At 35.2% G+C, this 15,379-nt stretch overlaps 1 protein-coding gene across 2 annotated transcripts; it reads right to left on the reverse strand.

The window, feature by feature from the left end:
• Positions 1–269: 269 nt before the first annotated feature.
• LOC113314057 (glycolipid transfer protein 3-like) lies at positions 270–6,543 on the reverse strand. Of its 2 annotated transcripts, XR_003342237.1 has the most exons (7): positions 6,054–6,543; positions 5,902–5,957; positions 1,966–2,096; positions 1,527–1,662; positions 1,016–1,162; positions 691–854; positions 270–326 (listed from the first exon to the last, which is right to left on the reverse strand). XR_003342237.1 is itself a non-coding variant. In XM_026562834.1 (6 exons), exons 1-6 carry the CDS (start codon positions 6,349–6,351, stop codon positions 813–815), a joined length of 810 nt encoding a protein of 269 aa, XP_026418619.1. In that variant the 5' UTR covers positions 6,352–6,543; the 3' UTR covers positions 642–812. The 2 variants fall into 2 exon arrangements, 1 of the variants encoding a protein (XP_026418619.1); XM_026562834.1 differs by lacking the exon at positions 270–326 and having other exon boundaries at positions 642–854.
• Positions 6,544–15,379: the final 8,836 nt, after the last annotated feature.

The following is a 15,379-nucleotide window of genomic DNA, read 5'->3' on the forward strand; positions in this document are numbered from 1 at the left end:
ATAGATTCTTACCTAATTGGGGCCATTTGAAGTTGACGAAGTGTTTGACTATCGGAATCGCCACCACCGACTACATTGCCGGGTACTTGTTCTTCGCGTTCTTCGCGTTCTTCTTCATTTGCAGCAAGAATTTCTTTATTTCTTGCTAAAATCCCAATCTTTGGATCGATACCCCGAGCAACATTTTTGGTTCTAGGTCTGTGGGTTTCATTTCCCTTATCCATTGTTTTATAAACGAATCGACGATGTTTTGATTTTACGATTCGCGGCGATGTTTCGGTTGAACGAGGAAAGTTTTTTTTCTTCCACAATCGGAAGATATGAAACTGGAAGAAGAAGAGTTGAAATGAGTAGAATTTTTTTTGATTTTGTTTTTATACGGTTTTACCAGAAGGACATTTATGTAACTTCAATATCATATAGGGTACCCCTTAACTAGAGTCTTTGGATGGGTATAAATTGATGGCCCCTAAATCCTTTTGAGTGGCCCCTAAAAACACGAGGTAAATTTATGAACCATGTCTACTTAATTAAAAAATTCAGTTGCCAAATATTAAGCCGCTGCACCTTTTAAAAATTTACAACAACACAAACTTTGGACAAAATGGAAGGGAGACCTAATTCTAATTGGGGCCATTAGGGAGGTAACAATATGTGATATACGAATTGAGCGAGTAAAGTAAATCTTACCCTGAATGTAAGTAAAGTTACAAATTAGCCACCACTTTATGTACAAAATCTTAACAACCTTCTTAAGAAACCAACTCATGTACGTACAAGCAACTCCATCTGTTGTTTACGTGGTTGGATATTCATCTGGAGTTGGACTTTAACCTATCCGATTTAAAGCTTCTCTGCAGAGCAAGACATGGCAATACATTAAAAATAAGTGAAAGACAGAAAAAGGAAGAGGAAGAGGAAAAGAAATTTAGAAATGTTCTGCACTGGCTAATTGGCTTGGTAGGTGGTTGTCAAGTAATAAAAAGATGTAAATGTTATGTGATAATTAACTTACCAGAACACAATGAACCTCGTTTAGAATTGGCTTAAGCAAAGAAACCAAGCTTAGAATTTCTTCTTTAAGGTCGTCGTAGTCTTCATCTTGAGCCATGAGTAAATTGATGAAGGTTTTGGCGTCTCCAGGAACCAGTCTCAGAGCTACCTAATAAAGATGCCAATACTGTAACTATTACTGCAACTACAGACATTAGCTGCAATAGAAAAGACGATCATGGATGCATATATGCGGAAGCTTACTTTTGAAGATCAACACAACTTAGATGCTAAACAGCTATAGCTAGGGATAAGAGACTCTTGAGGTTTAAATGTCATTGACCATGGTTCACAATACCAATTGTACTATTGTTAGCTAGCATTTGTAAACAGTTGTATACAAAAATAAATCATTTTTCGTGTTCCATATGGTTGGGCAGACAAACTGCAATGCGAGCCGCTAAAACTAAATTAGAGCACATACATATCTTAGAAACAGTTCAGATTTCGATCGATTTTTATTTTGTGCTTACCTGGTATGCAGCAGTTGATATCCATTGGTGCCATGGCTTCAGAGTGACCTCATAAGATTCTTCAACTGCCTTTTTCAGATTTCCATATGTTTCCTTGCATAATTTCTCTAACAAAGATACTGCGAAATCCAAGGACCTGGCAGTACATATAACTATGACATGTTCAGCCACTTGGTAGATATGTTAGAGAAAAATTTTGATGGGGGCATTTTTTGAAGGGGACATGGGGGACAAATGATATGTTGACACATGTTTTTGATTTTCATGAATTCTGTTTCCGAAAATTCCAACACCAATTAAGAAAACAAATTTTGGAGAAGTGTACCTCCTATTAAATGGCTCGTAAGGGAACCATGATAGTATAAAAAGGTTCAAAACCATTGTAAATTTACACTATTGTAGCAGATGAATACGAAAAAAAATCCAGAAAAAGTGTAACCTGGTAAGCCAAACCAATGCTCGAGTACAGCTATAGGTTTTTCTCGATGTCCCTTCTCCGGCCTCTTTCTTCAATATTCCATCTACATTTCTGTACATGGAAGGATCCATGTCATGTAGCTTCTCTAATCTCTGCCACATTTTTAATGATGGATAACTGTTACTAATTTAGTGGCTAAAACGAACATATATATGCAAATCTGAACAATTAGATCTGTGTGGAGATAAGTTGAAAAGGGAAAAACGATAATAGGACAGTACAGAGACAGTTCCTACTTCCTAACTTCCTACTTTCCAGCTTCTTATGAGTGTTTTTTTGTCTTTTGGATTTTTCTGTTTCTATTTATCTGTCAGTTTTTTCCAGTTTCGATAAGAAAAAACGTCATTATTTCCGTCAATATGGAATTTGAAATGCAAAACTGTGTTTAAGTAACTAAATTTAATTTTTCTTAATATTTCGAAAGCTTGATAAAAATGCTTCTGTCATAATCAGTTTGGGTCTGAGCCTCTGAGGCTCCCAGCTTTCTTATGTAACAAATATTTTACCATTTTAAGAAGAAGGCACAAATAAGAGATACCTCCACAAATTAAGGGATACTCGAAAGAAAAGAAAAAAAAACATTATGAAGTGATTGAAGTACCCCTTATCCAAGTGTGTTTGGGGATATTTCAAATAATATATTTTGATTAGATGAAAAAGAAGAAGAACTTTGGAAGATTTGTATGATATGAGAAGGTGTTTAAATTGATTTTAATGACTCCTAATTGCAACCTTTTGTGGACAACCAAACTTTCATCCAGGAAGAAATCCCAAACCGAATCCCAATTCAAGCACTAAGTCAATCAAATTTTGCATTTACAGGGCCATAGTCGGTATTGTATTCATCCGACAAAACAATACCTACTAAACGTTCGATATTGTATTCATCCGACAAAACAATATCGAATGTTAACCTGCTACTGAAATTTAATGGTTTATTTTATTTAAATAAAATTTCGACTTTTTTTTTGATAACCTAGATGGTTTTGATTCAAATCATTTTGATTATCATAATTTGCGTCGCTACTCAAAAAAGATTTTTTCAATAATCTAAATCAAAAATTATTCATCATGATTTGTGTGATTTTTTTTGATGGAGAAGAAAAGTGAAGGGGGATACTAATAAAATTTCTTTTTAATTTTTATTAGGGTAAGGATAATATGATTATTTCATACCTAAAAAATAGGACCCCTTAACCAATATATAACCCCATTTAACTTCGAATATCTCCCAACTTGTGGAAGTATCCCCAATTACGCCTTCTTTAAAAGGGACCATGTAACTGATGGTGCCTTTCTTTGCTAATATCCACTGTGGAACTGGGAGCAACTGCTATGGTAGAGAATTTCTCTCATATCTGTAGTTAGCTACGCCATAAATATTTGGTGGAAACTCAATTTCCTTCAAAAATAACTTTTGGGTCCACCAATTAGCCTCTTTATGTTTCTAATTTTAGGGACTTAGGTAGAAATTGAATTTTCGTCTCAGTTTCCACAAATGGAACCCTCCAAAGGAGAATGAATTGAACGTGAATTTTAATACTCCCTTCGTCCCTAATTAGGTCCCTAATTAGATGACCTATACCATAAATAAGTGGAGTGATAGATTAGTATTATTATAAGAAATATGTAAAATTTGATAGCCATATTTATATTCATTAGATAGGTGTTTTAAAATGCTTTCCGATGATAAAAAATTTATGAAAATCCGTTGTATAGTTTGAGAGATAAATCATTTCTAAATTTACTAGTAAATTTTAAATAGATCATCTAATTAGGGACGGAGATAGTATATTTTTTATAGATGGAAATTCCTCCATTGACATAGGCCTAATACTTCGCGGCTCTACAGGAAACTTCATGCAAGCCAAAAGAGAAATCTCGACAGCAATAAACAAAGAACAAAAGCAAACGGGAGCAGCACTGGACGCTATTAAATAGACAAAAGCTAAGAAAGCTCTTAACTTCCATCTATAAGGAGATAATAAAAATTTAGTACCAGCAATAAATTGATCTGTAGGCAGAATGTAGACATTTATTAAAACAATTTAGATTTTGGCCTTGTTCCCATGTTAAAAAGAATGCTAATGAAGTAACACATGTAATGGCAAAAAATGCCAGAGTTGACGGTGGGACTCCGAGCTAGCATTATGGTTGGCCTCATCCCTTCCCTGTCCCTCAAATGTAGGGAAGGGATGGCACTTGAAAGGCAATCTTGCTATGGAGTTCCCTCATCCCTTCCCTACACTAGACGCGTATTCAGTACCCGTATGAATAGTGTCAAACAGGTACTCACTACGCGTAATTTTTTTTTTCATGGAAAAATATTTATCTAGGTAAAAAAATATATATCAAATAGGTAAAAAAAACGAGTTTTAGTAAAAAAAGAGTGAAAAAGAGAAGTTTTAAGGTAAAAGTTTAAAAACCAGAAAAAAATACGAGTACTCAGTACTCGTAAAGTGAAAAAGCAAACGGGTACTCAGTACGCGTATGATTTCCCTTCCCTACAAGGGTGATCAGATCTGATTAGCCTTGTAGGGAAACCCTCCGTATCTCTTCCCTACAATGAAAATGGGAGACCATATTACTTGGGTTTTTAGTGTTTTGAGGGATTGAGAGGGATAGGGAAGGGATATCCCTCTCCATAGTGCTAGCCCTCAGTTCCACCAGTTTTCCTTCTAAACAACATCAGGCAGGATCAAATTTGTATCTCTTTTTAGCCGTTCAATATATTCTTTTTTTTTTTTTTGAAAGAAATTCAATATATTCTTTTCTCCTAGCAAGCAAAAAACAAAATAAAAAATAAATAAATAAAAAAAATCCGATGGTCATCTATAGTAGTTGCATTTTTTCCTACCTTTGTCTTAGCTGAAAAAACCCCACTATTATAGCTAAGCTAAGGTGCACTTATATCCTTGCTTTAAGAAATCATGTAACTAAGTGGTGGTCTTAGAGTGACTCCCCACAGTGTATTTTAGAAATTTTCTTTCAAAAAATAAAATAAAAACAGGACCAACGTAAGTAATCTAAATACTCCTGTATGACCAATTTTTTTTATTTTTTTTCTAATATTGATCGATAATGAGTTGGTGTTGATGAGTTCAAAACTCATATCATCACACAATTACTTTATCACCACTACAATGACTTTTTCTTCTCGATGTCATTTCAAAGAGGCTGATAGAGATTCAAATGATCAAGTCCTTTAATGCTATCATGTTAACTGTTAAAACTCAATATCTTACGGTTGACCCCCCCTGAGAACCTAAAATCACATTCTTGATAAGAACTTCAACCCAATAAACTAAAAATACTATTAATTTTTCAAAAATACTCGGATACTTTTTTATAACGTGTTTGGATATAAATTTATTTCTGACTTTTGCTTCTCACAAAAAATTACATTTTCGACTTCTAAAAGTCTTTTGAAATTCGACACCTAGACTGATTTCTAATTTTTCGATTTCTAGAAATCGATAAACTATTTTTGACATGCTATCCAAACACGCTATTATTAACATCGTTTATTTTGAACTTTTCTCACTAAGTAGTAACTACTTACAAGTCCAACTCCAAAAATTCAGACCCTTTTAAATATAAATTCAAATCTGAATGGGCTCATGCACCGGAAATGAATTCCGGCTTTAATTAAGTACTAGACCCTTCAAGAAAATTAAACAGAAAAGTGTGCCCTACACACGAAGTTAGGTACAATAACCGAAACATAGCTAGTATCTACTATCTATGCTAAAAGAAAAAGAACTTGTATGTTGGTTGGGTCTTCCCCAGGTGAACGGTAACACTTACTATTCTCGTGCAACATTATTGATCAATATTTGTCGTCTCTACTACTCTCGGCCTCGACTAGAGTTTTTGCATTACAAAATTAATAATTACCCGAATATTTTGATGCACATCTTGTCTCAATACCGCCATTGTCGGACCAACCTTATCTGCAAGAACATGACGAATTGATATTTGCTTAACTAATATTATATTTAATGCTGAAGAAACAGCTTAATTAATTAGGGAACTAGAGAGAGACGAACCAAGAACTTGAAGCAAGAGAAATTTGCAGACATGAAGAAATGATTTGGTAGGGATATGATGATCATGAGTCTTGAAATGAGCAATACTAGTACTTGTAGTAGTAGTAGTGCTAGCCACAGTAGTAGCTGCAGCATCAGCAGCAACATCGTTCTTTGAGTCGCAAACAGAAGCAGGCTCATGCTGATGAAGAGATGAAATCTTAGAGAGCTCTAAAATTGCAGACCTAATTTCAGACCCCTTGAACTCATCAATCTCATCCTTGCCCAGTATTTGCTCTGATCCTCTTTTCCTTTTCATTTTTAATCACCAATAATCTCTTCTTGATTGTTTTTGGTTTCCTTATCTCTCTCTGTATATGTCTCTCTACCTATCCGAGTAACTACTTAGCACGTTCAATCTCTAGAGAGGAAATGCAACAAATTATTACTTATTACATTCATTCTGCATTGATATGGTCGGTCGTCTCTCTGTGCTACAAGATTAATTAGTAGTAATTATCTGTTAATTATTTTAAGCAAGAAGATAAATGAATAAGTTAACTGCATTTATATATAAACTAATACTAGCTAGTTGTATATACGGATGAGATTCATTGACTATGTGAAGGGGGGGATGAAGTATAAAATTACACATTTGGAAGGAAAAAATGGCATATATTTACGTCATAGCAGGTGCAAGGTCGACATCTGTCCATATAATATAGTAATCGATTAAGAACTGATATTTTATCATAAGATGCTTCCACAAAGCTTGCAGCTTTTACTGGATCAAACGTTTGCTAGGCGCGCTGGTGTACATAAACCGTGTTCCAAACACAAATAGATCCATTTGTTTTACAATGGCGCATTTGATACGCTCAGAATGAAAAGTTTGGCATATGATTATGTACAATCTACTAAATCATGTGTTTGGAAGACTATTGTCAAGATATGAATTATGGCAACCAATTGTAATTGTGAGACTTTAGTTTGTGTGATGAAAGACAACATTCTCAAGATATGTATCCCAATTCCCAACTAGGTGATGTTAGAGAACCACCTGACTTCTCTACCACTGCCAAGTGTCACCAATAAGTGTCGTCTATTAATGGTTTACGTTAGTCAAATATGGTGCATGTTAACAGTCTGTTATTCTAGCTATAATATTTCGTGTTGGTTGTTTTCGGCTTTAAATAACAATTATAGCCCTGTAAGAAAGTAAGAATTGTGAAATGAAGAACATGAGCAAATGTCTAGCAACATATATAATAGCTCTTTACATAGTGTTAGACTCCAATTTTGAAATTCACCATTAATGGATAACTCAAATTCTCTGAATTCATCTCCAAACAATCATATTTCTCTTACTTTCAAAACTCCATCAAAATTATCAACAACAAACTGTGCTCTCCAGAAATCCCAGATTGTACCACTTTTACGTAGTTACAACCTCTTTTGTTTTGTTGATGGGTCCTTTCAATGTCCAGTGAAATATGTTCGTCCTGATCCGACTACATCAACAAATCCAGATGATCATCATGACTTTGTTCATAATCCGATTTATATATACTGAATCAATCAGGATCAAGTAATTCTCTATCTTGGATAGTTTCTGCTCCCACTGAAGAAATTCACTCTCAGGTTGTAGATTGTACTTACTCATAAGGTTTTGATTCGATTGGAGAACAATTATAACGCTACCACCAGATCTCTTTTTATGCAATTGAAAACTGATTTTGTCACTGTCAATAAAGGCTCTGATTCCATGCATAATTACTTTAACAAGGCTCGGTCTATTTCTTTTCAACTTGCTCGGGTAGATTGTGCAATTTATAATGAAAATCTTGTGTTTTATATTCTTCAAGGCTTACCATCTGAATTCAATGCTTTCAAGACATCAGTTAACACTCAGTAGTTAAAGAATCTTAATCATATTACTTCATCAGATTTGTTAGGTCTTCTCTTATCATAAGAAGCTCGAGTTATTTTTGGTTCACATGTCAATTTGACTATTGCATCTGCAAATATTGCTCATCAACCGCCTTAATTTGCTAAATTATCTCCTTCAACTTCTGTTAGAGCATTGCTCGGTCGAAATCGCATGCGTTGCTATCTCAAGCATGTTTGTTAATATTAGTGATCAAAACTATATGTCTTGATTTCTAGTATACTTATGACTAAGTCTCGGTCTAGGATAGTTAGGAATAGTTGAGCTCCAGACTCCATGGCGATTATCTTGCAAAGACGAAGAACTACTCAAGAAACCAGTGGAACTTCATCCGACCAAAAGGTATGTGGAGACTTGAACTCATCTTGTCACTCAAAAGTCTATCTACTCTATCTCCTACTCTTGAGACAAAAGTCGTATAAGTATGATAGTTTTCATACATACACATTTACTATTTCGAGCCGAGTTTACTCGCCTATCTTTTTCTCGAAATACGTGTTGGTAAGCTTTTGCTTTAACCATCTTCATCTTTACTCGTGACGAAAGTCATGATGACGTTTCAATCTTGAAAATAACTTTGATGACGATAGTCGATTCTTTATGTCTAACGACTGTTATAACATTATGGAAGAATGTTTCAATGATTAAAATATAGAGTTGAGAATATGTAACCACCTACGGATGTAAGCATATAGTGTGTTCGCACATTAATGTATAAATCCATATGCCGGAAACCAAGTGTGTGCAAATGTGTGCATGCGGTATTGGTGAAGGAGACAGGTTGGATACGCGTACCCGTATGCGTACTGGCGGAAATTCACGTCTGTGAAATTCTGCTGAGTTTGAAGTTTACGAACTCAAAAACCAGTCACCTTAGGTACGCGTACCCGTACGCGTACTGGCGGAACTTTTTCACCCGAAAAAGTCTGCTGAGTTTGGAAACTAAAACCAACTCAAAATTCGGTAGCTAAGGTACGGATACCCGTACGCGTACCCAAGCTAGTTATTTCTCAAATCGGTAGTTCATGGACTTAAAACAATAAATTATAAGGAATGCAATCTTTGCAAACCGTAGGTATATTGTTCATGAATTGATTCAAATGAATCAAACCGATTTTTTTTCAGTTGTGTCTATGTATAAAGACCTAAGAAATTGAACAATTCTTGAACTATTTCTTATGAGTCATTTGAACTAGTTATGAGAAAGATGAATACGGTTAATATGAAAGCACTCATATGGCTAACCATTGGTCAACCATTTGTGAACCAACCAATGTACACGTTTAGGTACGGTTACTCAAACCTAAATGAATACATTTCATTTGTGTGTGACAAGCTAAGTTTCAATCTAACGGTTGAAAGATATTAGCTTGGATAAATCAGGTTTTCATCTAACGATGATTATTGAATGCTTTGTTACCAAGGTAACTTAGATTGCAAACCCTGATTTGAAAACTATATAAGAAGACGTCTAGCAACTGTGCAAAACTAATCCCCACACCTCCTGTGTGATACTACTTAGTTTGCTAGAGTAGATTCTCCTTTAATCGTAGGTTTCTTCTCGAGACCCTGTCGATTAACGACTGGAAGACTTCATTGGGATAGTGAAGCCATACGAAACTACTTCTCTTGTAGTTGAGCGATCTGATCTTGCCATTTTCTATCGTACGAGTTCAATTTAATAATTGACTTGAGATTATATCTCCGATAGGGCAAGATAAAAAGAAATCACAAACATCTTCGTCTCATCGTTTGTGATTCCGCAATATCTAGTTTCGCTACCATACGATTTAGATTATTGTGAGGTGATTGATAATACTAGGCTGTTCTTCGGGAATATAAGTCCGGTTTATCAATTGGTTCTTGTTCACCTTGATTTTTATCAAAAGACAGAACAAAACTTTTAGGTTTATCTATGGGAGACAGATTTATCTATCCTTGTAGACTTTTCTGTGTGATACAGATTTGTTTACTAAAGTCTTCGACTTTGGGTCGTAACAACTCTTGGTTGTGGGTGAGATTAGCTAAGGGAATCAAGTGTGTAATATCCTGCTGGGATCAGAGACGTAAGGATACCTTGAATCAGTGTGAGATTGATTAGGGTTCAACTACAGTCCAGACCGAAGTTAGTTTGTAGTAGGCTAGTGTTTTTTGCGGCTTAATACAATGTGGTGTTCAATCTGGACTAGGTCCCGGGGTTTTTCTGCATTTGCGGTTTCCTCGTTAACAAAATTTCTGGTGTCTGTGTTATTTCTATATCGCATTATATTTTGTTATATAATTGAAATATCACAGGTTGTGTGTTTGTATCGATCAATTGTGAAATCCAACCTTTGGTTGTTGATTGGAAATTTATTGATCCTTAGATATTGGTCTTTGGTACCATCCAAGTTTATTATCCTTGTATTTGATAAAGACTCGCAGATTTCTATTTGCTTGAGTAAAATCAAATCAAGAGAGAGATATTAACTCCTCGATATACTTTTCTCTAGATTGAGTCTGACTGTCTAGTTGATTCTCTAGAAAGTATGTTGGAGTTAGTCCATAAATATTTCTAATCGAAATATTGGGTGTGGTTGTTAGGCCCCCGCATTTTCATCTTCGTTTGAGCATTCTCCTGCAAGCAATTTCAATGGTAACTTTTCATCTAATTCTCAATTTTTGAATTTTTCTCCTGGTTATTATCGTGGTGGTTATTCTAGATCACCTTCTTTTCATGGTGTAAGAGTTAATAGCTTTTCAATGGGAGGTCGTTTCAACCATGTGGTAGATCTCCTTTTAGTGGTAGATGCTCTTCTAGCGGCAGATTCCAATCTGGTAGACGGATTAACGGTAGATTTAGTAGAGGTTCTTCTAATTTTTATCTACCTATGGAGTATGACTACTACATAAAATGTCAAATTTGTCGAAAACCTGGTCATTCTGCCTGCGATTGTCGGTATAGGTATTCTGGAGATAATTCTCCTATGGCTTACAATGTGTATTCTAATGAGAATGTTGAAGGGAGTGATGATTTTTGGTTTCCTGAGCCTAAGGCTTTTGTTGTCTACAATGAGGATTCTTCAACTCCTACTTCATGGGTACCGATTCCAGTACAAAACATCATAGTACTTTAGAATCGTCCAGTTTAAATCTTCATTCTGAATATCAAGATTTTAATCAAGTTAAATTTGGTAACGGATCAGGTTTGCTTATAACTCATGTTGGCTTATCTATTTTTGATTCTAATGGTACTAAGTTAACTCTTACAAATGTCCTTCATGTTCCTATTATCACTAAGAATTTTATTTTTGTGCTTCAATTTGTAAAGGATAAGAACTGATATTTATCATTATATCCTGATCGTTTTTGTGTCAAGGATTTGGTTACGCACAAAGAACTTCTCAGTGGACTTGTTAAAAATGGACTCTATGACTTTAAGTTTTCCTCTGCTCAACTCAAGCAAGTATTCTCCACATCTTCAAGTACAATTTATTGGCACAAGAAATCAGGACATCAAGCATTCAAGACTTTCAAGCATGTTTTATCTTCCGTGACTGACATTATAGATACTCATCTTTCCAGTAATGTTTGTTGTTATTGTCAAATTTCTAAGAGCCATGCTTTTCCTTTTGATTATATATATCTAAAAATAATACTCATAGTCCTTTGGATTTTATTTATGCAGATGTATGGGTTTCTCCCATTTGTTCATTAAATGGATTCAACTATTATGTTTATTTCATTGACTCCTATAGTAGATTTACATGGATTTATCCTCCTTCTTACAAATTTGAAGTATTGTATACTTTTATCAAGTTTATGACTCATGTTGAGAAACAGTTTGCTACTTCAATTAAAATGGTTCAATCAGATTGAGGAGGAGAGTACAAGAATGTGTCTACTTTCCTGGATTCTTGTAGAATAGGCCATAAAGTTTAATACCCACATGTTCATCGGTAAAATAGAAAGGCAGAGAGAAAGCATAAACATATTGTAGAAACTGGTCTTGTTCTTCTTTCTCATGCTTCCCTATCTCTTTCCTATTGGTTTTATGCTTTTGAAATAGTTAATTTTTTATTAACAGATTGCCAACATCTACTTTACATCAACTATCTCCTTTAGAGAATCTTTTTCAGCTGAATCTAGACTACAGTATTCTCAAAACTTTTGGATGTGCTTGTTATCCTTGCTTGAGATCATTCAATGTTCATAAATTGGAGCCAAGGTCAGTTAAATGCATTTTTCTGGGTTATAGTGCTATGCACAAGGGATACAGGTGTCTGAATCCCTTAACTAATAAGCTTATCATCTCTAGTCATGTTGTTTTTGTTTTCCTTATGCTTCTCTATTCACCACTACTTCACCTGTGTCCTTTTCCACTCAAGATGCTACTTTGTCCACTATGTTAGTTTATCTAGCTTTACCCACTCCATCCATCTCTAATGAACCTGACATACCTGCATTACCTTCACTACCTTGTACTGCTCAACCTTCAGTGCAGAATGCTCATCCAATGCACACCATAGGCAAAAGTGGGATAACAAAAGCAAAAGTATTTGCATCTGAGACTCAATATGCCAACGAGGACATTATTGTACCTAATCCATTTACTTCAGCAAATAAAATACCACTTTGGAGGGGCTCTATATGTGAAGAAATTATTTCATTATTGCAGAATGGCATTTAGGACCTTGTTCCTCTAGATGCTTCTCAAAATGTTGGTTGTAAGTGGGTCTTCAGGGTTAAAAGAAATTCAGATGTCTTCATTGAGACGTATAAAGCAAGATTAGTTGCTAAAGGGTATAACCAAGTTGAAGTTATTGATTATCAGGACACTTTATGTCATGTTGTTAAGCCCACTACTATCAGAATGATATTGTCTATCAGTCTTTACAAGGTATGGACCACATAGCAATTGGATGCGAAGAATGCTTTCTTGCATGGATACATATGAGGATGTGTATATGAGTCAACCTCCAAGCTTTCAGGATAAGCAATTCCCAAATCATGTTTGAATGCTCAAAAGATCAGTATATGGCTTAAAATAATCTCCTAGAACTTGGTTTGACATGTTATGTACTCACTCTGTCTTTACTGCATCCAAAACTATTTTTTTTTTGTTCTTTAAGATCAATACATCTACTGTATTGTATATCCTCATTTATGTAGATGACAATCTTGTCACTAGTGACTCTCCTCAAGCTGTCACTCTTCTTATTCAAAATTTGAGTTCAGAATTTGCCATCAAAGATTTGGGAGATTTGTATTTCTTCTTAGGATTCAGGCTACACAAAATGCTCATGGAGTTAATCTTTCTCAAGAACAATATATTACCAATATTTTGAAGAAGGCTAAAATGGGCAATGCAAAATCTTGCTCCATACCAATTTCTACTCCAGCATTTGATCCTCAATCCCCTTTAATGTATGGTCCTACAATTTATAGGAGTTCAGGCCTGACATAACTTATGTTGTGAATAGAGCTTATCAATTTATGTCATCTTCAACTAAATGTCATTGGAATGCTATTAAGATAATTCTCAGGTACTTGCGGGGTTCTCTTTCTTTTGGCCTTTAGTTAAAAAAGATCAAGTAGTCTGCAACTTCAAGCTTATTCAGATGCGGATTGGGCTAGTGACTATATTGACAGAAGGTCAACTAGTGGCATGGCCATCTTTATGGGTCCAAACCTTATATCATGGTATTCAAGAAAACAGAAAATTGTGTCCAAGTCGAGTATCGAAGATGAGTATAGGGTTGTTATTGATGCCACTTCTGAGGTTGTTTGGTTCAACCACTCATGTCAAAATTGCACTTTTCTTCTCCTAGGGCCCCAGTTTTATGGTGTGATAATATGGGTGTTACCTATCTTACAACAAATCATATACTCCCTCTGTCCCACTATTAAGTGACCTACTTTATAACAACCTCTAAATTAGTTATAAAGTAGGTCACTTAATAGTGGGACAGAGGTAGTATTTTATAATCGTATGAAGCATATCGAAATTACCTTTCATTATGTTCGTGAACTGGTTGCCAACAAGCAATTGGATGTGCGTTATCTTGGTACTCATGATCAGATAGTTGATGCTTTCACGAAAAGTCAGTTTACAACTCGGTTTACTTTGCTATGATCCAATCTCAATGTCTCTTGTAAGACCGTAGACTTGTGGCGGGTGTTAGAGAATCTCCTGACTTCTCTATTGCTGCCAAGTGTCACCAATAAGTGATGTTTGCTAGTGTTTTACATTAGTTAGTCATGGTATGTTAGCAGTCTGTTATTCCAGCTGGAATATTTCATGTTAGTTATCATCTGCTTTAAATAACAATTGTACGTAGTCCTGTAAGAAAGTAAGAATTGAGATATGAAACCTGAGCAAATGTCTAGCAACATAATAGCTCTTTACAGGTGATAACTGGTGCCGGCTAGTTTTGACAAATCTTTCTAAAGAGAGTATGCTGGAAAAAAATGGATTAGACTATTGTGTTACAGGAAGAAACCCTATAATATTGTTTTTTAGGCCTTCACAAGGATTAATTCGATCTTAAGACACATTAAGTAGATGACAGAGCAGCAATCTAAGAGAAAATGAGCCCTTAAATGGCTGTCACAAGGTTGACCTTGTCACAGCACTGACCCCAAACCAATTAGACAACAGAAAACCCGGATAGATTATTTACAAATATGCACTTAATTACTTGTTCGTAATGAGTGTGGAATGGCAAAAATTATGGAAAATTGGGGAAATGCCCTAATTTGGGCGGCAATCTTGGAAACCTTCCCCAACGTTAAAATTTTTTGGAAAACTGCCCCACTGTTAGAAATCTCAGTTAACTCCACTTGTGCGACTTCGCACGTGCCATAAAAAGACAAAAATACCCCAAACCGTTAAGATTCTGCCACATATGCGAAGACTTCGACGAACTGAGATGAGGAAGGAAACACGTGAGTCGCACGTGATGTCCAGAAAAATTACCAAAACAATATAATATTTTCTCATTGTGACTTATGTGTCCTTTGTCTCAGATTGCGACACGTAGCCGGAGTAAATGCATCCAACCGTTGATTACTAACACTACCAGGTTCTGCCACGTGTCATATAAAAGATGTAATGTTCCAACACAAACAATTTGGGCATAAGGAGATTGCACTATGTGAACAATTTGAAAGGAAAATGCTTTCATGATGTAAGCAAAACATATGAATTGCACTAATAATTCAAATTATAACAACAAACACCATATGATAATAACATAATATATTACAACCATAATCAGTCTTAAAAGTTTTTAAGAAGCATAACATAACCCGTCTTAAAAGTTTTTAGGAAGCATAACATAACCATAAAAGTCTTAATAAACCATAACATAACACCACCTGACCACTAGAACAAAGAGAAACTAGACTAGACATACTT

Source organism: Papaver somniferum, chromosome 9 (genome assembly GCF_003573695.1).
Source record: "Papaver somniferum cultivar HN1 chromosome 9, ASM357369v1, whole genome shotgun sequence".
In the NCBI taxonomy this organism is placed as follows: domain Eukaryota; kingdom Viridiplantae; phylum Streptophyta; class Magnoliopsida; order Ranunculales; family Papaveraceae; genus Papaver; species Papaver somniferum.

What these genes read in the sequence shown, in the direction of transcription:
- LOC113314057 (XM_026562834.1), bottom strand. Translation starts at nt 6,351, where the DNA reads ATGAAAAGGAAAAGAGGATCAGAGCAAATACTGGGCAAGGATGAGATT. An exon ending in TCTCTTGCTTCAAGTTCTTG is followed by an intron (nt 5,958 to 6,053) that starts GTTCGTCTCTCT and finishes ATGTTCTTGCAG; the next exon opens with ATAAGGTTGGTCCGACAATG. An exon ending in GCATTGGTTTGGCTTACCAG is followed by an intron (nt 1,663 to 1,965) that starts GTTACACTTTTT and finishes ATGTACTGCCAG; the next exon opens with GTCCTTGGATTTCGCAGTAT.